Below are 27,909 nucleotides of genomic sequence, written 5' to 3'. Positions count from 1 at the left end.
CATTATTGCACCTAATAAGAACATGTTAGAACCGGACTTGCTTTTGGGAACTACTATTTGGGACTAAAAACTTGCACACCAAAACAGTAGCAAAAGTGAGACTAAATGCAAAAATCATCACATGTATCATGAAGTGAATAAACTTAAGATACATTACAATGATTTAAGTAGGCCAACTTTAGGAAATGGCAGCCAAAAAACTATTGATACATGTACCCCAATGTCCGAGTCAGAGACTGAGACCTCCTGAGAGTTCTCTTAAGTAATGCTCTCGAAGAGATTTGAGGTGCTGGTTGCCCACCACTACTACAGAAATTTTCTTGCTGATGCTAAGCTTTATTTTAATGAATTGTTCTGCTCTATGTTAATGCTATCATTGCTGTTAGGAAGGTTTTTGATGGTCTTGATGTCCATAATAGTAAGGAGAATCTTATTATGGAATTGTACTCTGGCCAATTGTTAAAAATGTGTGGATAACATTTTCTTTTCAATGCCATAGTAGTTTATTGGTGTTCATCTCCATCAAACCCTTTGGCTTTTAATGGTTAAAACAAAGCACTGATTGTACCTGTGAGCTCCAACTTTGATGTGCTTTCAAAAAGTAATATACAGGGAATATTGTTTAATTGTGAACATCCCGCTATAAATAATGGTTCTTACTTTGTAGATGTGAGAACAAGAACCTAAAGGAAGAAAATGCTGGATTATTAAAGCAGATTAACTCCTTGAACGAAGAATCCAAAGCCAATGACCAAAAAATTGCAGATCTGTATGACGCTTGTGAAGGAATGTGGTAAATATCTTTTTAATATGTTTGTTTCTATATTGACCTCTCTGCCTAATGTGACCCGGGATAAAGCAATCTGGATGCTGGTAATTTAATGAAATTTAGTCCCAGGCTTTAATGATCGACTGTAAGGTTTCTGCAATGAAGCTTTATTGATAATCCGTGTTCCTTTGACAACCTTAAATGTTCCAAATCCAATTGTCACAGGGACTAAAAAAATTTATTTGGCTGGAGTTTCATGTACTAAATCTACCCGATTCTATTTGCGTACACATTCAACTTAAGAACAAACCCTTGAATGTTGACTGTCTGTATCTGAATGATGGGTCAGGCAGATCTCTAACTTATGTCTTCATGACCTATTGACTGGTTGAGATTCTTGGTTGCTTCGCTTCCTGAAGCGATTGCTGATTTTGTTCAGTCTTGGACAACCCTTTTAAGTGAGAGTGATTGAGAGAAGCCTGGTAAGTTCAGGTTTGGCAAGTGAAGATGGTTTCCTGCACAATGCTGTTTCACCCTTATATTTTTGTGTAAGGCTTACTCATCTTTACACTCTTTGTCTAGGGTGGACATTGAAGTGGTGCGGAATGAAAAGGTTACTATGGAGAAGATGGTTGAATGCTTAACAAGTGAGGTCAGTTGAATTATATAATGAGGCCCTAAGGGCAATATCCATAGATTTTACTGTACCGTTACAGACTTCTGATCCCCTTTTTTTACTGTACATAATTTTATATGCTACTAGGTAACTGAACTCAGGAGTAAAAATGAGCAACTGATTTTAGAAAATGAAGAGTTGATCTCCAAAAACTCAAAGAACCAGGAAGACATTTTGGATCTGAATCGTAGAATAATGCTGCTTCTCAAACAGAAGGATCGGAGGGAATCTCATAAAGACCCAGATGAGTGGAAGGAGGAAATTGAAGGCTACAAGACCAAGGTGAAAATGTGGAATATTTTATTCAATTTTGTCAAACCTTGGATGATATAAACTGTATTTCCACCTTTCTAGGATATCTCAACCATTTGTCTCTTGAAGGGAATCTGTCACCAAGATTGTCCTGCCCAAACTAACTTCTATGTTATAGTTTAAGTTTATATGGTTGAAAACAGACACATGTCCATCAAATTTATGTTGCGTAGGGTAACAAAACCAATGGTAAGGGTGGCATGTGTGGGCATAAACTTATGTAACATACCCTGTTTCCCCTAAAATAGGACATCCCCCGAAAATGTTCAAGCTTAGAAATATAAGGCCTCCCCTGAAAATAAGACCTAGCGGCAGCCATTGCAGCAGCTCCCCCCATGTCGTACATTCGTATTAGTAGATCATTTAGATACCACAAGAGGTTGTGACCTGCGGGAAGAAATCATGGGATAAAATCATTGACTGTTGCGCTGCAAATGTGCTACAAGCAGCTACCCGGACAAAAAGTGCTGACAAGAAGGGGATCATTTAAGGAAAGTGCTATTGCTAAACATGAGAGATTGGGGCCAATGATTACAATATAAATGGAGTCACAAGAAATACAGCAAGAAATAAGTTTGGAGAGAAGGATGGTAGAGAAGTTTTTTTTTTGTCCAACAATAAATGTAAATTATTTTTCATGGAAATACAAGACATCCCCTGAAAATAAGACCTAGCGCCTGTTTAGGAGCAAAAATTAATATAAGACACTGTCTTATTTTCAGGGAAACAGGGTAGCAGTTAGTGTGGTTAAAAAAAAAATCATGGTGACAGATTCCCTAAGCTTGGTGGGCTATAGCATCTCAAGTTTGCCTGGTGCCTGTGATGTTCAAAGTGGTATTTTTACAGATTCTTCGGAAGTCAATTCTATATGAAATTTATTTTTAATAATGGAGACCGCAAGATATCCCCTGTCCAAATTTCCTAGTAGTAGTATGCATCTCATAGTCTACTTTATCACCTCAAGACCCTCCTTTAGAGGACCTGGTGGGACCATATGTCATAGTAACGCAATAACTCATATGTTTACGTTGCAAAACTAAATTTGCGTTGGTGGAATTGGTGAACAGCTGGACTCTTGGTAAACAGCTGTATTTAGATACATGTTTTGTCCTAAGCGCCTTACGTTTTTAATATCTTTTTTCTAGGTGGCAGATGCAGAAAGAGAGTTATCCAAGGTCAGAATGCATAGTAGTTTCCTGGAGCAGGAGAATTCTCAGCTCAAGCAAGAAGTAAAGACCAAGCAGGTGAGAATTGTTGCTTTTTCACAGGACCAGAATTGTTACAAAAGGAGTATCAAAAGTTTTATACATTTTCTTGCCCTGTTCCTGTATTAGGACCTACTCTATATGACAAGGAATGGTGTCTGTGATGTTGACTAAAGCTGAGTGTATAGGAATATATTGTGACCGGTCCTTATTTTTCGGCAGGTCTCTAAAAGCTCTGAGGTGACTGAACTGAGAAATGAAATTTCACTCATAACAAGGAAAAACGAAAAACTGATGAAAGAAAAGGAAGCTCTGGGAGAAGAACTGAACAGATGTGTGGCTAAGGTAAGGTGGACCCAGAAATGCACAAACTGTACAGGGAAATTCCTGAACCGAACTGCAGTGTATGGGAAATCACAGAAGACTGGAGTAGAGTTGGGAAAGTCTCTGATTGTGGCAGCTTTCACCCAGTCTACCACCAGGATAAAGGATTGGAAACCAAGCACATTTACATGCTAGTGTGTTCTCCCTCTGGCAGGATCTGCTCTTGTTAAAGTTTCTTATTCCCTAGTTGATAGAACATATAGCTTTAAAAACTATGCAAATTAGCCAGAGGGTCTCCGGAGCCTGGAGCCCCTCAGGATAATTTGCATAATTGTTAAAGCCTTTTATTAAAAAAAAAAAAAAAAAAACAGGGCATAGACAGCTAAAAGAAGAACAGATCCTGTCAGAGGGGGTACACACCTTCATGCACGTGTGCTTGGTTTAGAATTCTTCATCCTGATGGAAGATTTCGTTCTCAATTATTATTATTATTTCTTCTGTAAAATGATGTGGACATCCCCACTTTTCTTTAGCACCGGTTTTATTTTGAGCTCCGTGACCTACACAGAATGGGGTTCTGAAAAAGATCCCTGTAATCTGTTGTGTAAGTTGCTTCTCCTCGTTTTCTCAGTCTGCTAAAGTTGGCCTTCTGGAGGGTAAAATAGCAAATCTAAAGCAAGAACAAAAGACGTGGGAGCAGCAGTCACTTTCTCTAAAATCTCAGGTCGCCGCATCTCAGGAGAAGGTAGGTACAAGCTGTTTATGTTCTGCCTAGCGCTCTGATGGGTCATAAAATAGTCACATCTATTGGTTAGGATTAGTTTAGCAGTTTAGTCTTATTCACTTGCAATACCAGACACTTGTCTTGGACAAGAGCAAGTGCTTGTCCGGGATCATAAAAAATATGTGTACCTTTTGGTGTCTTTAGATTCATAGTTTGGAGGAGAACCTGCAGAACGTCAGCCTCCAGATGGCTCGCATGAAGTCAGATCTTCGCGTCGCACAGCAGGAGAAGGAATCTTTAAAACAAGAAGTGATGTCTTTGCACAAACAGCTGCAAAATGTTAATTCCAAGGTAATGGCTTTCATTTTAATCAGTTTTTTAGCCAAATAAACAGGTCTACAATTAACATATAGATATTATCTACATGGTTTCAAACGTGCAAATGTAAAGTTACTTCAGCTTCACTTCAGAGCTGCACTCACTATTCTGCTGGTGTGGTCACTGTCTATGTTCCCCATAGTATAAATTCAATACACTATAGTAACAAAGTCAAAAGGTAATGTTCTAAATATTAACTAAAGTATTTAATAAATAAGAAAAATTAAACCATGTTACTGGCATAAGTATTTAGTCGCTCTAGACTACTTAGAAGTTCCCATATTATCATTGCCAAAAGTGCCTCAGCTATGTGAACTTTCTGTGCAGTAGAGTATATTCCCCCCTCCCCATTTTTTACTTTTCTCCCAGTTCTGTGCCTTTCTGGGTATCTGAGCTCTGCATGACAATCTATCTTCCTCATGGCTTGGCCTTTGCTCTGAAGTGCACTGTCATATCTATGATAGATGGAGAGGTAGTTGGAAGAGTGTGTCTTTCTAAATCTTGTTCTTAATCTTGCCATCTACAAGCAATTCCTACAGCCACAGAACAGTTGAATATTGTATTTCTCCCATCCTTTTATAGCCCTTTCCATGTTACATAGAACTATAGGATAGTTAATGTGCTCTCACTACACTAACCCTTTTATTATTTTTCTACAAATCTATAGCAACAAGTTTTGGAGATGGCAGTACACTCCTCAGGGCTACAGAACCAGCAAAAGAAGCAGTACTGGGACGACCTGGAGCAGCTCATGGAACAGGAACAGCAGCTCCTGCGACAAGAGAATGAACGACTTCAAAGAGAGGTTCATAATACAAAGACTGATTTGGCACAGACAAGGGAAAAGGTATGTAAGAAGAAGGGAGCATCCTATGTCCACCATCCAACCACCCATAACAATACAACATGACTGCACATGGTACACACTCACACCAGAGCAATAGATGAACCCCCTAAAATACTCTGCAGAAATACCTAGGGATATAAAACCCTTCAGATTTATAATAAGTGGTAAATGTGGACACATTCACAAAAAAATTACACATCAAGTTACAGACACTGGATTGGTGCAAAACTCAGCATGGGTGTATTTGGCGCATGTGCTTATTAGAAACTGGGTCTTGTCGTAAGAGTATGTAAAAGTGCTTCCACCTCTGACCATTGAATGTCATGGCGTGTGTCTCCTTGTGCGGCACAGATACCGTGGCTCCCTATGACGCCTGCTGCCTGACGGAGGCCATTTCCCATCTACATTTCATCCTCTCTGAGGAAACATCACATTTCTGTGGATTGCTGTGTTTACTTCTACATTTAATAAAGAATCCTAATTTCATGATTATTTTGAGTACCAAGTGAATTTGTGTGTACTATTGAATGTTAGACATTATGCCCAGTTGCATCCTGAGAGAAGCTGGATAATTGTCCCAATAAATTGCCCACAATGTAGGTCATTCTGATGTAGATTTTCAGAGGTATAAGCTGTGGTTATGTGAAGACACTTAAGGCAAAATAATCTCTGACGGGCATGAGGAAAAGCGGTCGGCCGCTCCAGGTTGTGCCTGCGGCCAAATGTAATGCCATGTGGTTGCTTATAAATGCACTCACACAAATGTCTCTACAGATTACAACCCCTCTTGGCCTGCCCAGTTGCCAGATTTGTCACAAAACAATTTATGTTACCAGGTGACACTCGCAATCTATAAGGGTGGCTCTACAGACCCATCTGTGGCCAAATATGCCACAAAATGAAATATGGGACCAGTACGCATCAGACTATTCTTAAATTCAGGCTAGCTGGAGCCTGCCCCTACCATATACAGATGGCCCCCTACTTAAGAACACCCGTCACAGACCACCCCTAGTTACAAACGAACCTCTGGTAATTTACTGTACTTTAGCCATAGGCTACAATGATCAGCTATAACATTTATCAAAGGTGTCTGCAATGAAGCTTTATTGGTAATCCTGGTTCTTTTGACAATACAACATTTAAAAAATTCAGTTGTCACAGAGACCAAAAACATTTGGCTGGGGTTACAATTCTAAAATATACAGTAACCACTTACATGCAAATTCATCTTAAGAACAAACCTACAGAACCTATTTTGTAAGTAACCCAAGGACTGCCTGTATTCCTTTCAATTGTACAGATGATTTTATGCATTCACATTGTAATCACACTTGTTGTAAACTTGCTATTTGTAAATGTAATGATGATACAACTCCTCCTAGGTACATCTTTGTTCTGTCAATGAATGCATGTTAACCCTACTTCTCTATTATCCATGGTAGGTAAGGCAGCTGGAGGCCACCATAATATCACTGAAACATCAGAAGCAGCAGAGCCAGTCCAGCCTGGTGAAAGCCCTGGAACAGGAGAAGTCCAGTCTTAAGAGGGAATGTGACCATCTCCAGAAAGAACTCCAGTCTGCAACCAGGAAGGTCAGTACGATACATGGGTATGAAATCATGTCTGGAAAGTAGCTGCTGTACCGTTTTCAAATCCAGAACATCCACTTTAATTAAGAACCTGGACTGGGTTAGCCCTCACATGAGTAGTATAGCTCGCTTTGCCTTAATAGGTGGATTTTGTATGGCTGTGCGGTAACTGATGTTTGTCTATTCTCAGATAACTCAGCTAAGTGCCCTAGAACAGGATTTGGAAACCTACAAAACTGAAAATGAAGTCTTAAGAGCAAAACATGGGAAGTTTGATGATCCGTTCATGGAAGTAAGTATGAAAGATTTGAGTTATACAAGAGTGCTTTGTGTAATTGAGAAGTATTCCCTACTTTAAAAGGAGTCTACCAGAGGTTTTTACCATACAAAGCAGCCGAAAGTGTTATGTGTCAGCTCTGCGGATCTGTGTATCCATACCTGTTGTGTGTGTAACTAGCAGCAGGATAGTGATAATGGATTTATATTTATCGATTGTGGCTGTACTTGTTGTTGTGTTCAGTGAAGAGTTCTCAAACACAATTGCACCAGAGTGCATCAGAATCCAGCTACAATCCTGGAAAAAAAAAAGCATTTTCATAGTCCTGCTGCTACTAAAGCACACACAGGTATGGTTACACAGATCTCCAGTGCCAATACCTAACACTATTAATATTGGTAGGGGCATTTTTCATGGAAAATTTTGAATATATGTGCTCTGTGCTGGCTTTGGTATAAAAACATAAAAAGTGATAACAATAGGATATATAATTATAGCACGGCACTCTGTAGACCAGAGAGATCAGAAATGTATATAGTAACACGAAAATAAAATGGACTATAAAAACACGGTGTACCGAATACATTTTTGATCTTACCTGTATACATAGTGCTGTGATATAATTATATATACTCCACACTCAGCTTTATATGGTCAAAAGCGCTGACAGTCAGGGGGGCCACATCAGCTTCGTGGTTGCCGTATAGGGGCCGACTGTCCTTTTATTACCGTGTAAGTGTATATACTTGAGCTGTTTAGTAGTTATATTCAAACAATGATATGATCAGCTCTTTGAAAGCAGCCACAATGCTGAACATAGTGTTAAATAACAATAACCTGAGAAACCGGCATGGCTTATGTATGGGTATGTACCCCACAGCGACAAATAATCAGAGTTCCCTCACGGTTCACCCCCAGCAGCCAACTTGCCCCTACTGTGTCCCTCCAGCTGCCACAGTTCCCCTAATGTGTCCCCCCAGTAGCTACAGTACTCCCTTAGTACTCTCAGCATCTTCAGTGTTCCCCCAATGCCCCCATTAGCCACTGTGCTCCCAGTGCCCTTCCCTCTCTCACTGTTGTAAAAAAAAAAAAAACATTTACTTGTGTTTCCTTGTTCCCAAAAAGCGGTTGCTGTCATTTTCTTGGCTCCAGGGTGCACCCACTGAATACGCCGACCCTGAAGCTGGCACACGTGATGATCATTACATCACGGGTACACTCCAGTTGTGTGTACAGCTGGCGCACACTGGAGAAAAGAAGAAGACAGCTGCTGCTTCTGGGGAGCGAAGAAAGGTAAGTATGGTAGTTACCCTGCCCCTATGCTGCGTTCCTGATGAGCTCAACATAGGGGCAGGAAACGAGAGCCAGGCCGGATGACACCCGTGCTTTTAGTTATCAAAGATCTATAAATCCACAAGTCAAGTAATGGGACAACAATGTCGTATAAAAAATGTATACGGGTAACTTTGGATCCCAACTTTGACCAATGGGACCAGTTTTACTTGATCAATGTTTAGGTGTCCATGGAGATTAAGATGGTTACATAGTGTTCTCATGTATGTTCACTCACCCAGTAGTAAGTGTTGAGTTTCGATGCATTGTTACACAGTGGATTATCTATATAGAATATGAGGACTAAGTCCTTAGTAATAATTTTTTATTTATATAGCGCCTACAGATTACGTAGCGCTGCACAGAGCTTGCCAAATCAGTCCCTGTCCCCATGGGGCTCACAATCTAATCAACCTACCAGTATGTTTTGGAGTGTGGGAGAAAACCATAGAAAACTCTCGCAAACACAGAGAGAACATACAAACTATTTGCAGATGTTGAGCTGGTTAGGACTTGAACTCTCCTTCATAGTGAGACCTTTGAGGTCACGCGTTGATAAAAGATGTGAATCATGAATAGTTTATGCTCTTTTAAAAGAGATTGGCTTGGGCTCCCCTATTCAAGACCTACATTTATTATAATAAAAATCGTAATCTTTATACTGAACCATCATATTCTGTAGTGCTGCACAGTTTTTTTTTCTTTTTCTTTTTTTTTTTTTTTGGGGGGGGGGATAAAATAAATAATACATTACAGAGTAAAAACTTAGTCATATGGAACAATAGGAGTGAGGGCCCTAATTACTTTATGTAGCAGCATTTTTATTGAGTGTAGCTTTCAGAGCCCATCAGATCCATATTTTAGATTGATCTTTGTTCAAACATTTGACAGAAAAACTGAAAAATGTACTATTGTCATTCTTTTTTCCTTTCCCTGTTTTGTGCATTACCTTGCGTTTAGACCTCAGGAAATCTCAGAGATGGGTGCAGTTCAGATTTTTATGGTAAAGTTCTGAGTGCTGAGTGTTCATCATTGCATGACAGTGGCCATTCAGTATTTATATCCCATCCTGTATAGAACACATTCATTATTTCATGACTGTGTACATGTACACAGGAAGAAACATTGGGAGCCCTCCACCTCCTGACCACTTTACCACCCCGTTTGTATGCTGCTATTTTACTGGCTTATTGCCAGGTTATCTGTATTTTGCACTAGGGTTTGCCTCCATTACCTGTATTGAATGTATACTATGATTGCATTGTAGGCATCCATTTACCTAGCATTTACCTTTATGGCAGCTTGATATATGCATTTGCACTTTATACCTGTTTTTTCAATACTTAGGGGTGGCTTGGGTATATTTTGCCCATTCAGGAGGTGTCTTGTTTCTGCACCAACTACAGTGCACAACATGGTAGATAATTGTATGTACTTCGGTACAATTTTAATTGATTTTAGATATGTGTTTGTGTTCAGTGTTTGATACAAATAAAATTTGTTATGTTTTTCTGAACCCATTATGTCAGTGACACACTGCTTTTTCTGGCTTTTTGATTACTTGTTTTGAGTGTGTCGACCATTACTTTTACTTGGCATTACACTTTGCTGTGCAAGGTTCATTTTTCTTTGATTGTACACAGGAAGAAACATTACCATACCCAAAGTCAAACTGGCCGCCTACATCCTAAACTTGGGTGTCCCAGATTCTTCTTTATAGAAAATGTTTCAGATGTAGTCTTTCTGAAGTTCCATTATTATTCATAAGCAAACCTGAATTTTAGAAAAAATTGTCTGTTTTACTGATGAATGCAATGCATTATGGGAATTCTGCATCAAGAAGCTGAGAGGCTTTCAGGTCAAATGAGTTACTAAATGTTATTGCAGGATCAGTAAACCGAGGATTTTTACTTGAATTTAACAATTCCTTAGTGTCTATAAGTGGTCTTTTCCATACACGCACCCCATGGACAGTTCATCGCTTCTCATACCATTTTATTTTCCATGTATTGATCTTTAAAATGCCATATTGTTACAAAGTATATTGCATGACTTTGAGCAATGTTGTGTCAGCTCTGCATGTGTGGTCAGTGTGCATTTTCTTGTGTCGTTGGTATTGGGAACTTTCTGACATGGGACTGTTATGAAAACTGACAAGCCAGAAGAAATGCAATGTAGTCATCTAGTGTCTAACCTGTGAGATATTCCCTATACAGATGCTGCACTCTTCTTCCAGTGCGAGCCATAGCCACTCTCCTCTCCAGCAGCAAGCTTGTGCCACCATACCACGGGAACCATACCTGCAGCACCAGATGGACCGGCGAAGCCAACAGCATCCGGCAGCAGCAGATAACCGCAGCACTGACAACACCTCTCCACAGGTTAGTGCGCTCCCTCCCCATTTATGTATTGGATGTGGAATACATACAATGCAGAGCATCCTTTCTCTGGTTATGCCAGCTCCTATAGATGTCGGTTCATTCCATCATGGCATGCAATCAGACTACATTGGTGCATTTCATCCATCTAAGACTGTAAATTGCCTTATAAGTCACTCTGGTACCCATCACCCCATGACCAAACTTGTAGTAGTCTATGTGCTTCTTGTAGTGACTTCCTTGCTGATTGAAACAAGTAATCTGCAATTTTTCAATTACTCTTCATTCCAAATTTAAATTATTTGTAAGGTTATTCTATGTTTAGAAAGGTGTATAACAGATTATCCCACCCCCTCCATACATGGCAGATTCCTTGTTCTAATCCTTGTATGTCCTATAGATTTTGTTATGCTCTATCTCGTTTAATGTATTTTACTCTCATTTTCTTTTCCACAATAAAAAAAAGTTGTACATGGCAGCCTGTACATTCTGTTTTGTGAAATCTCCTCTCTGTGTTGGTAAAATATCTGGGGACCAAATCTGGAGAGGATTTCTTGCACCCAGGCAAAAGGTTCTCATTGCTTTCCATTGACCACTATAAAAATACCCTAATCTGGGTCAAGGGTTTTGTTGTTCTACCCTTCACATTGTACGCCAACCGAGCTATGCTGCTTGGACAGAGAGAGGTCCCCTTTAATATGTGTCAAGTATTACCAAAAGGGGGCATCACATAGATTGTACAGTAGTGCAAAGACTCTCTAATTGCTCTCGGCTTTTATATACCTAAAACAGAAGTGCCCTTACAGCCCTATATGTATGTTCAGCACACAGATTAACCCAAAGAAGTGGGCTATTTCTACACATCTCCATAAACTGATTGCTGTATTAAATGCACATGCTTTAGTTGTAGTTGCTTTAGTTGTAGTTGCTCTTCTGTGTCATGTTTTTTTTCTGTAGCTTTTGTGTTTAACCTTTGCTTTCTTATGTTTTATGAATATAACTACTGATGTTGTCCACTTCCAAAGGTTTCCTAACTTGCTTAAAGGGGATTTTCACCAGATTTTTACAAAACAAGGTATACTGTAAATTGGAGGTAAATGTGGCCAAGCACATCCCTCACGCTCAACTCCCTTATATTGGATGATCGCACCAGACATGGTGAGGCCAGAGGATAAAACCTTAAAAGACATCTGTCAGCTCCAAAAAAGGAGTAGCTGCACATACTAATGAAAAACTGTCCCTAGCCATCTTCCATTTATCGTCCAAATCATAGCTGCAGCGCAATATACCAATAAGCTCTGCCACACTGGCACTTAGCCATCCGATTGCCGGCCATATTTTCCAGTGGTCCGGCTTATTCATGAGCGGGCTTTCCAGGGGGTGGTGACTGCAGCATCAAACCCGGAACACGCTACATTCACCGCCAGTATCTAGCGTGGGAGGGACAGAGACAGAAGAGAGGGGAATCCCTTGGCCGCCCCCTTATAAAAACGCCAGACCACTGGCAGATGTGGCCGGGGATGGGATCGCCAAGTGCCACAGTGTGGCAGAGCTTATCCGGTAGGTTGTGCTGAAGCTAGGATTTTCACAATAAATGGAAGACGACTAGGGACAGTTTTTCATCAATATGTGTAGCTACTCCTCTTTTTTTGAGCTGACAGATGTCCCTTAAGGATGGCAATCCTATTATGAGCACATGCAACACAAACTTGGGCAGATCATACATCACACTTGGGCTATGGAGGCTTTTCTGTTGTTTGTGCTGAATGTAATTAACCCTTTTGGAAGTTGACATCTACTGTAGAATATGACCTTGCTTTGCATGACTTGTGCACTCTTGTCCCCAGAGACCTCTTCACCTCTGTGAGGGTCCCCGGTGATGGAAGTGAATATTACTTTTATGTGTTTGCATACTTACTGTGAAGTAAAACTGGGGTGAAAGTACCAATGACCTTTCTCCCGTAGGCCTTGCTTCTGGAGCAACGGGCGCTGCATGCAGACTCTTACAGACGGATTGGCCGCCTCTGAGAATGTGTCTTCTTCTAACAAGCACCTAACGTTAACCTATCCTAACACACCACTGGCATAAGCTGAGAAAGACCTTAGTGAGGGCATGGCGCCCAGCTGCTTGACTCTTCCTTCCTTTTTAACCTTTGCAGTATTAAAATGCACCGACCTCCTGCACAAAGCTATGGCAGTAGACCATTGTGTGGGAGAAGCCTCCTCATCTGATCACTGGGCATCTCATTGAGGACTTTGCACTTTCCCGTAGCTCTTCTTCCCTCAATATCGAGCAGTTCAGTGACCAGATGAGTCGGTGTTCTCATGTCACACAATGGCTGCCTCCAGAAAGTGAAACTCCACGCCCTCCAAAAAAAAAAAAGAAAAATCACCTAAAAACAAAAGTGAAGTTGTTAAATCTCCATTCAGCCTAACAAGACATTCTGGGTGACCATCACATCTTGGACTGCTGGAGGGAAGACTAGCTTAGTTATATTATGTACTTGACGCTCCAGGGATACCATCCTGGCAGCTATAGCAATAGTAACTACTAACCTTTTAACAACTTGACCAAAAAGGGCTTAATTTTTGGTGACTTTTTCTTTTTTTGGGGGGTTGAAGAGTTTTTTTCTTTAGATTTGCTTCAAACCTTTGTAATTACTACTGTAGAAATAATGTGTGTAAAATACCTTATTTAAAAAAAAAATCAGCTGTTTTGTGTAAAGTTTTATGTATTTATACTATTTATTAGATTTGGTTTTCGTCCACTTGATATATTTATATTTTCTTCCTCCTTTTGTAACTTTTTTTGACTTGGGAAATGACATTTTATATGCGGCACTTGCAGATTTATCAGCCTCTTTATACTGGAAATTTGTCAAAATTTGTAAGATACTTTTGGAAGAAAAAAGCAGATGTTTTGATGCTGGGAAATAAAATTCTTTTAATTACAGAGATGTTTTTCTATTGTTTTTTTTCCTTTTTAGTGTGAAGCATTCCAGGTAAAACTGTTATAAAACATACATCCTAAAATACCACTGTGGTGACTGCTACTAGAACACCGTGCTGACTATTGCCCCCAGGCCATGCTGTTGTCACTGAATAATACCACCACATCATTACTTACTGAATAATGCAATCATAGCGTGGATGAATGATGTCACCACTAAACCTGACCTGAAGGGTGTCTGGCCTATAATGTAAAGGCTCTCTAAGTTGAGGGCCACAACCTCCCCTGCAGCCTCACTTCAGCATGCTTAAAGTGGCACTCCAGGAAAAAACACATTGTTTCCAATCCTCGATTCCTTAGTTTTTGCAGTGTAAATGATAAAACTGTAATTTTATTAGCCTTTCACCCTGCCATCCATCCTCATCAGACACCATTGTTATTTTTAGATTTCAGGAGAGTATCACATGGGCAGCTAGAAAATGCACCATCTCTGCCTATGTAATAATTACTGTATATACTCGAGTATAAGCTGACCCGAGTATAAACCAAGACCCCTAATCTTACCACCAAAAACTGGGAAAACCTATTGACTTGAGTATAAGCCGAGGGTGTAGTATACAGCTGGCAAGCTCCCATGTAGTATACAGCTAGCCTGCCCCCATGCAGTATACAGCCAGCCTGCCCCCCCCCCGATGTAGTATACAGCCAGCCTGCCCCCCCCCCATGTAGTATACAGCCAGCCTGCTCCCCCCCGATGTAGTATACAGCCAGCCTGCTCCCCCCCCCGATGTAGTATATAGCCAACCTTCCCCCCCCCGCGATGTAGTATACAGCCAGCCTGCCCCCCGCCCCGATGTAGTATACAGCCAGCCTGCCCCCCCCCCAATGTAGTATACAGCCAGCCTGCCCCCCCCAATGTAGTATACAGCCAGCCTGCCCCCCGCCCAATGTAGTATACAGCCAGCCTGCCCCCCCCCCCAATGTAGTATACAGCCAGCCTGCCCCCCCCCCCAATGTAGTATACAGCCAGCCTGCCCCCCCCCCCCGATATAGTATACAGCCAGCCTGCCCCCCCCGATGTAGTCTACAGCCAGCCTGCCCCCCCCGATGTAGTATACAGCCAGCCTGCCCCCCCCCCCCGATGTAGTATACAGCCAGCCTGCCCCCCCCCCGATGTAGTATACAGCCAGCCTGCCCCCCCCCCGATGTAGTATACAGCCAGCCTGCCCCCCCCCGATGTAGTATACAGCCAGCCTGCCCCCCCCCGATGTAGTATACAGCCAGCCTGCTCCCCCCCGATGTAGTATACAGCCAGCCTGCTCCCCCCTCCCCCCCGATGTAGTATATAGCCAACCTTCCCCCCCCGCGATGTAGTATACAGCCAGCCTGCCCCCCCCAATGTAGTATACAGCCAGCCTGCCCCCCCCCAATGTAGTATACAGCCAGCCTGCCTCCCCCCCAATGTAGTATACAGCCAGCCTGCCTCCCCCCCGATGTAGTATACAGCCAGCCTGCCCCCCCCCCCAATGTAGTATTCAGCCAGCCTGACCCCCCCCGATGTAGTCTACAGCCAGCCTGCCCCCCCCCGATGTAGTATACAGCCAGCCTGCCCCCCCCCCCCCGATGTAGTATACAGCCAGCCTGCCCCCCCCCCAATGTAGTATACAGCCAGCCTGCCCCCCCCCGATGTAGTATACAGCCAGCCTGCCCCCCCCCCCCGATGTAGTATACAGCCTGCCCCCCCCCCCGATGTAGTATACAGCCAGCCTGCCCCCCCCCAATGTAGTATACAGCCAGCCTGCCCCCCCCCCGATGTAGTATACAGCCAGCCTGCCCCCCCCCCCCGATGTAGTATACAGCCAGCCTGCCCCCCCCCCGATGTAGTATACAGCCAGCCTGCTCCCCCCCCCCCGATGTAGTATACAGCCAGCCTGCTCCCCCCCCCCGATGTAGTATACAGCCAGCCTGCTCCCCCCCCCCGATGTAGTATACAGCCAGCCTGCTCCCCCCCCCGATGTAGTATACAGCCAGCCTGCTCCCCCCCCCCCGATGTAGTATACAGCCAGCCTGCCCCCCCCCCCCCGATGTAGTATACAGCCAGCCTGCCCCCCCCCCCCCGATGTAGTATACAGCCAGCCTGCCCCCCCCCCCCGATGTAGTATACAGCCAGCATGCCCCCCCCCATGTAGTATACAGCCAGCATGCCCCCCCCATGTAGTATACAGCCAGCATGCCCCCCCCCCATGTAGTATACAGCCAGCATGCCCCCCCCCATGTAGTATACAGCCAGCATGCCCCCCCCCATGTAGTATACAGCCAGCCTGCCCCCACCCCACCCCCCCGATGTAGTATACAGCCAGCCCCCTGCCAAGCGCATAAAAAAAAATAAAAACCTTAATACCCTCCCCCAATCCTCGGCGCGGCTCTCGATCCCCAGTGGCGGCTTCAGTCTTCTTTCTTCTCTAGGCAGCAGATTCGTGTCCATGCGACCTGCCGGCAGGCGCGCAGCAGTGTCGTCATCAGCGTGCGCGCGCCGGCAGATCGCATGGACGCGACTATGCTAGCTAGAGAAGAAAGAAGAGAGAAAAGGAGCCAATGGCAATCACATCAAGAGCCGTGCCGAAGATCGGGAGCCGCGCTAAGGATACGGACACCGGAGGGTGAGTATTAAGTTTTTTATTTTTTCATTGACTCTTATATAAGCCGAGGTGAGGTTTTTCAGCACATTTTTTGTGCTGAAAAACTCTGCTTATACACGAGTATATACGGTACTTATGCATTATGTATGAGATCATAAGTCTATAGTCAGGAGTCTACATTGGGCCTGCGATTTAGACCTTTGGTCAGCGGGGGTGCATTTATTGTAAGACACATGAAGCTTCTTGTCTCGTGCAGCACCAACAGCTCTAAGGGAAGGAGGGGTAGCATAAGGGGTGGCAGTCGGCTGGGAACTGCTGCTTAAAAATAGTGTGAACCATGAGAACAAGGAGGTGCAGAGTACATTGGGTACATATTAGTATTTGGGTACCAGCCCGGGGTCTACAGGATACTTTATCTGCAGGTCACAGAGGCAACCTAATCTTTTATTTAAGATATAGAGTCCATACAGCACATCGGCGACCGGGGCGTCTTAATCATGCCCAATCATCGACGCGTGTTGATCTGAATCTATTCACTATGTATGCTGTATGGAAGCTATAGCTGAAATAAAGACAATATTTTTATCCAAAGACTTCTTGTGTAGTGCCAGAGTTTCTACTATTCCATAGTTTTTGCTTGGTGCATTTGGCTTCCACCATGCACCATGAGGAAGGAGGATTCACAGCTTGAAGGACTGTGGCTGTTTTACCATTTGAAATGTAGTTCTTGATTACCTACTATCCCTAGTAGCTGTATAAATAGTATCTCCCCCTGCAATAACAGTGAGCACAGAAAGAAGGGCTCATGCTTTGTCTGTTATATCAGTGACTATAGCTCTAAACAGGGATTTGTTGTTGCAATTGCTCAACTTGGAAAACTCATATAAGTAAAATAGAGAAGTGTTACCATGGGATGGGTGTGAATGAGGCCCCTTTCTATAGTTCATGTCAGGCAGCACCGAGTTTAGATTTACTCCTGCTGGTTGAACACACAAATCCATGTAACTCTGAGCAGGTCACAATGAGATCACATGACCTGACAAGATGAGTCCTAGGAATTTTCAGATGGAAAGTAACATCTAAATAAGGTAATAATTGCTGAATATGTATGTGCAGGGGGAACTAGGGATATCATGAACGGGGAAAAGACAATTACAATAGTTAAAGTTCTATTGAATCTTTACTTTCTGAAGCCATACACCTTAGGGTGGATAAGACCAATATATTTGTAGCTTTAGCAAGATCCTCAGAACTTATTAAATGAATAAGAACGCATGCAATGAATCTGATATAGCAGACTAATATGGATCGGAGTGATCGCTCACTTATCATAAACACTCGCTTATCAGATTACAGTAGAAAAACCCAAACCACAATATGCCTAAAGGCCAAGTACAGAGAGCTCCATACCCGGGACAGTATTGATCCTTATCACATTGTATTTTTCTTAGAGTGAACCAGAACAGTTGCTGAGAAAAATGGAGATCCGAATGCTGGAAGTGGAACAGAAACTAAGAATTGTAAAGATGCTACTACAGGAAAAAGTGAATCAACTTAAAGAACAAGTAAGTATTTCAGTCAGCCATGTAGAGGGTGGCCCAGTCCATGGTTGGCCAGCTATGTAACTGTGATGGCCCTTGTCTTCTATATACCTGTAATACTTTGTAGATGTACATTATTGCTCTTATTTACTAAATTTAACATAAAACATCCATACCACCTTTAGGAAATTACATGACCAAAGTGTCCTGAAAGTGGTTGGCCAATTTTGTTATCCACCATGTACCGGTACATAAGGGCTAAAAGTCTGATCCGTAGTCTGACTGCTGAAACCATGCTCAGCATGTGTCTCTAGTAGCGGCAAAAAAAGCCCAAGTCAGCGCTCAGCTATCTCCGCAGTCCCACAGGCATATACTAGAGCCGCAGAATGCATAGCTGCCCTGATGCTCTATCTTTGGGGTAAAATTATAGTGCTATCCCCCATCAATTGGATTATCATCGTCATGTGGCTAAGGGATAACAACTGAACCCTTTTGACTCCTCCTTGACCATTCTCGTACATGAATGACAGTAGTTAGAAGTATGTCAGTGGATTAAAGGGAAAAAAGTGGAGCTTTCTCATGCGGTCCTTCCAGGAGGAATCGGTAGGAGCACTACAGCGTTACATCATCTCTGGACACACTATGAGTAGTTATGCACTGAGGTGCGAGCATAACTAACCTGACCTAAGTCACCAAAAATGGGATTCCCTTGAACCAACAAGTGTTTACCCAATGAGCGCCTTTGTGTCCTTTTATTTTTCGTTCCAGCCTACCAGGAGTTAAAGTATGGCAGGCAGACTGGACCCTTCTGTTGGTACAACGCTCGGATTACGCACATTGCACAGGACAGAAGTCCTTGCATCATATAGAAATATAACGCAAGGACTCCCTGTCTGCTGGCCAAACTGCAGTGCTGACTCTGTAACCATTAACCCCTTCCCGACATTTGACGTAATAGTACTGCATCGCGGGAGGTGCGTTCCCGCAAAATGCAGAACTATTACGTCATGCTTCTGGCGCCGGCTCCTGAACGATTTCGACGATCGCGGGTGTTAACCCCTGACACGCCGCGGTCGCGCTGACCGAGGCGTGCAAGGGGCATTTCAGAAGAATCGGACCCCCCCGCGGCGCCTACCGGGGGGGTCCGCTGCTCCGATCGCAGCCGGTGCCCGGGGCTGCGCGATCCTCCTTCCTGTAGCCGGGTCCTGCCTTCTGACAGGACCCGGCTGTAACACACTGAGCATGCGCAGCAAAAAAACACATATTTGGTATCGCCGCGTCCGTAACAATCCGTACAATAACTCAGAAACATTATTGGACCCGCTCGGTGAACGCCGTAAAAACAAAACCTGAAAAACACGCCAAAAATGTACATTTTTCATAAAATCTCTACACAAAAATGTTCTAAAAAGTGATCAAAAAAAGTTATGTGCGCAAAAATGGTACCAGTGAAAAGAACAACTTAACACAGAAAAAAAAAGCCCTAAACTAGCTCTGTCAGCCAAAAAATATTAAAGTTACGTCTCCGAAAAGATGGTGATGCAAAAACAAATGAGATTTCCTCTATATTAGTTTTTATCCAGTAAAATTTTAAAAATAAATGAAAAACTATATAAATGAGGTATCACCGTAATCGTAGTGACCTATAGAATGAAGATAATATAATATTTTTAGTGTACAGTGTACGACCCCCAAAAAATACAAAAAGAAAGTAAACCAAAATTGACAATTTTCTTTTCACCCAAACATTCAAGAGTTAATAAAATCTCATCAATAAGCTAATGACCCACTAAAATGAAGTATTTGTAAAGTGCATCTCATGTCGCAGAAAATAAGCCCTTATATGTCCAAATTGCCAAAAAAATAAAGATTGTATAGCCAATAAAAATTGACAATGCATAATCTGCTCTGAATGGCGCAGCTCCCTTCGATGCCCTGGCGTGTACCCATACAGCAGGTTACCACCACATATGGGGTATTATTATACACGGAAGAGATTGGGTATCAAATTTTGTGGAACGTTTTGGTATTTTATCCACTGAGAATTTGTACATTTTTTGAAAAACATATTAATTTAGCCTAAAAAATTTTACTTTCAAAATTGCATCCGATTTTGTTTTAACCCTTGTAAAACAATTAAAGGGTTAACAAACTTCATAAAAGTTGTTTCACGTACGTTGAGGGGCGTAGTTTCTATAATGGGGTAATTTATGGGGTTTACTTTTATTTAGGTCTCTCAAAGTGATTTGAAAACTGAGCAGGTCCCTCAATAGCAGGATTTTGCGTTTTTTATGAAAATGTGAAAAATCGCACCTAACGTTCAAAGGCCCATAACATCCTACAAAAGTAAGAGTATGCATAAAAAACCATGTCCACATAAATTAGACATTTAGTGAATGTTAGTTATTACGTTTTTTTGCGGTTATGACTATGTATGGAAAAAGTAGAACATTTTGAAGTTCAAAAATCAAAGATTTTTCCAAATTTTCACCAAATATCTGATTTTCTCATAAATAAATGCAAAACATACCACCAAAATTTTTCAAATAACCTGAAGTACGATGTGTCATGAGAAAACAATTTTAAAATCACTTGGATATGTTAAAGCGTTCCGAAGTTATAACCACTTATAGTGACACAGGGCAGATTTGAAAAAATGGGTCGTGTCAGGAAGGTGAAAAGTGGCTTCAGCGTTAAGGGGTTAATACAGTACCGGTGCTGCATTTAGACATATTTTTGCATGATGTGAGGACTCCCGTCGAGAGCAATGTGTGCAGTCAGTGGGATTGGTGTGCAGCTGGGGTAGATCTTCTGAACTTGCTCCTCAGCAGACTGGGTGTGTGACATAACCAACACCAACTTCCTGTTCTGACCATGAAACTCTGATTCCAGCCTTTTAAAATTTAGGATTGATTGATTGAGAAAAGGGACTCCCTTTTGTCCACCAGTTGTTGTCGTCTCTTGTATGAGGTTGTGTGTTGATGAACCTCTATCATATCATGGCCTTGTAAGGTAAATTTACCAATTTATACCTTTTTTCTGAATGATGTTTAGGCTCACTGAGACGATAAAAAGTCCAGAAGTTCTCCTCCTGTTCTTATGCAAACTGTGTTATGTATTCCCTGTACCCGCGCAATTAGCAGGCAGAGAATGGGTTAAATTGTGACTATACTACACACGAGCGGCGACACCCGCAGTCTGTAGTGGGATCTGCTTTAGGTAGTGTTAGTATTTTCCATTTTTAAGGGGAGGAATGGTTGTTCAGTTGGTAGGTTGGTTTAAACTGGTTTTGGCCAGACTGCCAAAAAGAGAACAAGGAACCGCAGTAGTAGTAGCTTTTGGTTCGGCCTAGATACTTGAAGGGGTATTACATGGGTCATTGGTCGTAACCGTGGAAGCTATCACGTTTCTTAAGGACACCATGGCTTCATTTATGAGAAATTATCTTCACATGGGAACATTTTTTTTAAAAAAACATCTATTTGAAGAAATGTTTCTATATGGCAGATTAATAAAACTGGATGTGAATGCCCAGACAAGAATATCCCTTTAAGACTTACAGGGCTGACCTGCCACCCACTCGTAATGATAAACTGGGGTTTCAGGAAGCCACCTACCTATCTTTATCCACAAGTGCAGTAACTCATTCCAGGCCCCCAATATTAAGATCTATATGTAACTGGACTGTACAAGTGCCTGTAAGTCATCAGTAAAAGAGTTGTTACACCTATCTCCTTGTCGGATGGCTGTATCAGGGGGAACTACACTCACCGGCCACTTTATTAGGTACACCATGCTAGTAACGGGTTGGACCCCCTTTTGCCTTCAGAACTGCCTCAATTCTTCGTGGCATAGATTCAACAAAGTGCTGGAAGCATTCCTCAGAGATTTTGGTCCATATTGACATGATGGCATCACACAGTTGCCGCAGATTTGTCGGCTGCACATCCATGATGCGAATCTCCCGTTCCACCACATCCCAAAGATTCTCTATTGGATTGAGATCTGGTGACTGTGGAGGCCATTTGAGTACAGTGAACTCATTGTCATGTTCAAGAAACCAGTCTGAGATGATTCCAGCTTTATGACATGGCGCATTATCCTGCTGAAAGTAGCCATCAGATGTTGGGTACATTGTGGTCATAAAGGGATGGACATGGTCAGCAACAATACTCAGGTAGGCTGTGGTGTTGCAACGATGCTCAATTGGTACCAAGTGGCCCAAAGAGTGCCACACCATGACACCACCACCACCAGCCTGAACCGTTGATACAAGGCAGGATGGATCCATGCTTTCATGTTGTTGACGCCAAATTCTGACCCTACCATCCGAATGTCGCAGCAGAAATCGAGACTCATCAGACCAGGCAACGTTTTTCCAATCTTCTACTGTCCAATTTCGATGAGCTTGTGCAAATTGTAGCCTCAGTTTCCTGTTCTTAGCTGAAAGGAGTGGCACCCGGTGTGGTCTTCTGCTGCTGTAGCCCATCTGCCTCAAAGTTCGACGTACTGTGCGTTCAGAGATGCTCTTCTGCCTACCTTGGTTGTAACGGGTGGCGATTTGAGTCACTGTTGCCTTTCTATCAGCTCGAACCAGTCTGCCCATTCTCCTCTGGCATCAACAAGGCATTTCCGCCCACAGAGCTGCCGCTCACTGGATGTTTTTTCTTTTTCGGACCATTCTCTGTAAACCCTAGAGATGGTTGTGCGTGAAAATCCCATTAGATCAGCAGTTTCTAAAATACTCAGACCAGCCCTTCTGGCACCAACAACCATGCCACGTTCAAAGGCCACAAATCACCTTTCTTCCCCATACTGATGCTCGGTTTGAACTGCAGGAGATTGTCTTGACCATGTCTACATGCCTAAATGCACTGAGTTGCCGCCATGTGATTGGCTGATTAGAAATTGAGTGTTAATGAGCAGTTGGACAGGTGTACCTAATAAAGTGGCCGGTGAGTGTACAAGTCCACACTGCTGACTGCCACAAACATCGGTGAAGCCCCCTTAAAACCTCTACAGCCCCCAGCAGGGAGAGAGAGATTACAGGGAGGCGCCAGAGAGTAGTCCGTTTTTGTGGAAACCCTTGTATCCACCTGGGACCGAGACAATTCAGTGAGTAAGGCTGTGGTGCATCCCACAGGTAACTGCACCTCTCTCACCCTGCAGCTATGAAGCCTTTACACACAGTAGAGAGAAGTCTAAAAGCCTACAGACCTTGCTACTACTACCAGCATCATCCTCTTTTCTATCTCTCTCACTGTCTTCCACACTCTGGCACGCTGCATTTACACCACATTATTATTATTGAAATCACTATTTATTTTTGGTCAGTTTAAGTTCTTAATCCTGTGCCCCCCAATACATTGCTGATCCCCTAGTAAAGAATTATATCCACAGAAAAAATTAAAAATATTAAAAAAAAATTAAAAAAAATACAAAGACCTTTTTTTTTTAATTTGAAAGCACAAACAATGTATTTTTAGCATCTGGATAAATGTTCTGACCTGCTTAATAATATATAAAAAATTAAGTCCTAAAAACAATGAAATAATTGTGTGTGTGTTTTTTTTTTAAACTGTACATTTTTATTAAGAAAATGTTTTAAAACATAGAATAAAACACAATATACAACAGCGGGTAATGCATGCATTGCTTGATGAAGTCATACATTCTTCTGCATTTGCAGTGTAGAGAGCAGTAAAAAAGAGGTATATGTATATTCAAGTACAACAGCTTTGAGTAGAGGACATGCTTATAATGTGATACATTGTAAATCTGTGCCTTTACACCTTAAACTAAATAAAGCTGCTACATTATGCCATATGTCTCCAGTATTTCCTTAATTTTAGTAATGCTACAACATTCGCTTCAAAGGATGAATTACCGACATAACACATTAGACAAGACACACTACAAACACTGGGTAAGGTAGGACCCGTGGGGGGAGGGGGGGTTGAGCCGCATTGTTAGTGGTTCAATGGTGGTGTATCATTCACACCCGGAGAGGACCCACTGCATCTACAAATCATTGAGTACACAAAAGAAGTTCCAAGGTTCCCATACCTTCTGGTAGGCGTCAACTGTATTATTGAGGGAGGCCGTTAGTTTTTCTAGGGAGCACATCTCTTTCAACCGAGCGAATGGTTCTGATTCTGCCGGGGGTGCACTCTGCTTCCATGCCCTTGCTATCAAGCATTTGGATGCTGTGCAAAGACTTTTTTCTCAAATTGCGTGGGGGGATATTGAGGAGATATTGCATGGGGTCTAACGGGATGACACTACCAAACAACTCCCCAGTGAGAGCTTCTAGTCGTTGCCAAAATGGGGTTGAAATAATTGTGTTTGATGCCTGTTATAACACAAAAAAAATTCAGTACTGAAACCTCAAATGGTATTATAGTAGAATTTTAAACTAATTGGGGTTGAGGATAAACAGTTTTTTGCTTACAGAGACTGTGGAGACGTATAGCCATCGATGCTCCAAATTTTGGATTCTGGAAAATATGGAACAAGGAAAACAATGCCTTTTTTTTTTCCTTGTCACATCCTGAAAAAATTTATTTCACAATTCCCAAACAAACACTGATTTGATCCAGGGCATAGCATTGATCACACGAAGATTTTATAATTTTGAACTTTTGTGTCCGGTCCTCTTCAAATTCAAAATAATTCTGCCGCCTGCAGCCACCACTAGAGGGAGCTTACAGTGTACTGTTTTATTATTGAGCTGAATATGCATGGTGATGTTTTTTTTTTGTCTTTTTAGGTCGTCAGAAACTCTAGAGCGGATGCTAAAATTAAAGATTTGTATGTGGAAAACTCTCAGCTGCTCAAAGCTTTGGAAATGAGTGAGCAGAGGCATCAGACTTCTGAGAAAAAGAACTACTTACTGGAAGAGAAGATCTCTGGACTGAGTAAAATAGTGAGAGACTTGACACCCACTACTCTAGGTGGGGGGCTCGTCACACAGTGGAGGTCTTGAAACGAAGGCGGCACTCCAATCTTAGATCTTAATGTGCTTTCCAGGACTCATCATTGAGATAAGAGACTTCTGCAATAGAAAAGAGTAGTGCACATCTGTTCCAGATCCTCAACAACGCCTATTACTAGTGCTGGCTGACTTGTGGATGACTGGTACCTTTTGCTGTACTTATTTGGATTTGAGCTGACCCCTTGCAGGTTAGAGTAATGTATCCATACTATGCATTGCACTGTATATTTTGAAGAAAAAAATGTCATTCCACCGCAGGAGAGAAAATTGGGTGACACAGCAGACTGCCATATCTGTTTTTTGCTCCCACAATCCATCATTCTATTGATAAGTATTCATACAACTCTGTATAGAAATGGTGGTTTGGGGCACATTCCTGGAGTAGAATGTTCCCTTATATCTGGACTGGAATAATCTCACTAGTGTAAATCAGGATTACTCTCATTGCTTGCAGGACAAGCATATTTATCCTTATCACTTGTTACTTTGGTTGTCTTCATCATTTGTTTAGTACTTGGGTTCAGTACTAAACCCAAGGGCTGTTATGCAGTCTAAAGCTATCCCCGTCAATTATAGCTGCCATATTTATGTTGAGCCACTGCCATTTTACCAAAACAACATTTCTTGTTATTAGTTAGTGTCCCAATCAAAATCTGAGGCACAGACCTCCCATGACCTAGGTGGTAACCAAGGTGGTAATTTAGGTTGGTCGTTTCTAAATCAAATAGAATTTGAGAAACTCTAAAGAGACGTGCATATATGGGTTAAAAAGGTCACCAAATGGCCTTAAGAATTAGCAGGAGGTTGGAACCCTTAAAGCGTAACTGTAAAGTTTTAGCACAGCTGGTGAGAGCCTTTGACAACAATTCCATCAATACATGTATCATGCTGCTGACTTCTTCCTATCCTGAGATACAGCCTGGTATATTTAACATTTATTTCTTTTGAAATCAGATTCAGCCATTCCTGTTCTGGGTAGGCTTTTCCAGATTGTGGTATCAGCTCAGTGCACTGAAGCCAAAAACGGGGTAGCATGTTTGTAATTGGCTGATCTAGAGCAGGTGATGAGTCACACGCTTGTGACATCACTAAAGGTCCTACAGCCCCTCCTAAAAGCCGGCTGACTTATCTAGCTGTTCTATACGGTTTCCCATGGTTACCAGACAGCATGGCAAACTGAGATTAGCCTGAGGGGCAAGATAAAACCTCTGTTAGCTGCTAAACAGCCGCAGATACTGTAGCTAACTAGAGTAAATTAGAAAATTGCTTATTTTTGCTAAGTGCAGAGTTAGGCAAAAGTTTCTATACTTTACAGTTGTACTTTAAGTAAGCAAGGTGATGCAGAAGCCTAGAAAATGTACTATCCTCGTACCTGAGAACACCCTTAGCCCTTGTGTACATTCTTTCTAACCATTGACCTGAAGACCTTAATAAATGAGGACAGACTAGTTCCCAGGGAGGAGCTGCCTGACAACCTTATGTAGGTGTTTGCCAGACAATTGTTTGGTTCAGTGATTAAAAAAAAAAAATATTAAAACTGTGAATTGGAAACTGCCATGTTCTCTACTGCTGATCTTGATCTATATGTTTGAAATAGACCTCAAGTTATTAGGGGTGTATGTAAAAGTGCCCAACAGCGTATGGGCTGTAGGTGGAGCTTAAGCCTGATACATTGTAATAGAGTAATGCACTTACAGATGGTGGCACTGCCTCTGATACCCATGTTTTTATGTATTTATTTATTACTCACTGCCATCAAATGGAAGAAATGATTACGTCACTTTACCAGCAATTACAGATTCACAGTTGTGCCCTAATGGAGGATGTAACACGGCAATCATGTAATTGACGCTCATAAATATTTCATACACTGATGACACTTAAGGAGTTTTTTTTTATGAAGAATTTGGAATTTTTGGAAAAATAATACTATTATGTGATGAATAAAACATGTTTTTATGCATAATTATGTGAGAATCCTTTGTTTTGCTTTCCTGCCATGGCATGGGGCTGTAACAGAAGTATAGGGTGGGGTTTTATGTTTTCATTTGAGGGGCTTCATCTGTAAGACGATGGTTGACTGGAAGTCTATGGAAATATTTATCGCAGAACTGATCTAGATGTACATGGAAACCAATCAAATCTCAGACACTTCTGATAAATATCACCCTTCTCTATTTTATACATGAAAATTAGAATCCGATATATACATTTTTCCCCCCATTCTTTTATCCTGAGGGAATTCTGCAAGAAAACCGCACGTTGATGCAGATTTTCACTCTCTCATAGACTTCAATGTAAAAAGCTTGAAAAACTCAGAGGTCAGAGAGGAGGCACAAGAAAAGTAACAACAATTTCCATGCGAAAAAGACATATATCAGTTATTTTTTTTCTTTTGTGTATAATTGAAATATTTGGACAGTCTTTTTTGCACCTTATGTATGAACATGTATTTTATCTTGTGATACATGTTTCGTTTTCCTTATCCTAAACGCATTGTCAACGCATGTGTTAACACATGTTAAAATCCTGTTTACCTAGCATTTTGTAAACACAAATAACAGTAATGTATTTGGGCAAATCACCTCTCCTCAGCTTTTATAATCTTTCAAAACACCACGTGTGACCTCACCCTTAAAATTAACCCTTAAATGTAAATGCAAAAATTTGTGAATTTAAAAAAAAAACTGCTTAATGTGCAAAATTTTCAACATTTAAAGCATGTGAAATAATTCCAATTTACATGTTTAAACGGGGTCCATGAAAAATATATACTTCCTTTGCACCTGCCCTGAACCAGGTGCAGATTTGCGCCTAAAAGTCACAAAAATAAGCAGACAACCCCTTTAAGACTTTCCAGACCCAACGCATTCAGTTAATAAATAATGTGTGGAACACAGGGAAAATCTGGAACCTGCTTCTAGTGTATGAATCTAGCTAGAAAGTCAGTAGTCGGCACCTTGTCATTGAC

At 41.9% G+C, this 27,909-nt stretch overlaps 1 protein-coding gene across 5 annotated transcripts in view; it reads left to right on the top strand.

The window, feature by feature from the left end:
- The window catches only part of NIN (ninein), a 112,082-nt gene extending 85,214 nt beyond the window's left edge, over positions 1 to 26,868 (top strand). For 2 of the 5 annotated variants that reach the window (XM_072116074.1, XM_072116073.1), the window contains exons 18-30: positions 668 to 793; positions 1,352 to 1,421; positions 1,533 to 1,727; positions 2,903 to 3,001; positions 3,185 to 3,307; positions 3,918 to 4,031; positions 4,215 to 4,361; positions 5,056 to 5,235; positions 6,681 to 6,830; positions 7,018 to 7,119; positions 10,653 to 10,817; positions 17,855 to 17,968; positions 24,714 to 26,868. In XM_072116074.1, the coding sequence (XP_071972175.1) occupies positions 668 to 793; positions 1,352 to 1,421; positions 1,533 to 1,727; positions 2,903 to 3,001; positions 3,185 to 3,307; positions 3,918 to 4,031; positions 4,215 to 4,361; positions 5,056 to 5,235; positions 6,681 to 6,830; positions 7,018 to 7,119; positions 10,653 to 10,817; positions 17,855 to 17,968; positions 24,714 to 24,929 (1,801 nt within the window). In that variant the 3' untranslated portion in view covers positions 24,930 to 26,868. Of the gene's footprint in view, positions 1 to 667; positions 794 to 1,351; positions 1,422 to 1,532; positions 1,728 to 2,902; positions 3,002 to 3,184; positions 3,308 to 3,917; positions 4,032 to 4,214; positions 4,362 to 5,055; positions 5,236 to 6,680; positions 6,831 to 7,017; positions 7,120 to 9,396; positions 9,440 to 10,652; positions 10,818 to 12,779; positions 13,279 to 17,854; positions 17,969 to 24,713 lie in introns of those variants that run through there. The other 3 variants (XM_072116078.1, XM_072116075.1, XM_072116076.1) reach the window with 3 other exon arrangements.
- The last annotated feature ends 1,041 nt before the right edge of the window (positions 26,869 to 27,909 follow it).

Source organism: Engystomops pustulosus, chromosome 7 (assembly GCF_040894005.1).
Source record: "Engystomops pustulosus chromosome 7, aEngPut4.maternal, whole genome shotgun sequence".
NCBI lineage: Eukaryota > Metazoa > Chordata > Amphibia > Anura > Leptodactylidae > Engystomops > Engystomops pustulosus.
The sequence above is the reverse complement of the archived record's forward strand: the minus strand, read 5'-3'. Positions and strand labels throughout refer to the sequence as shown.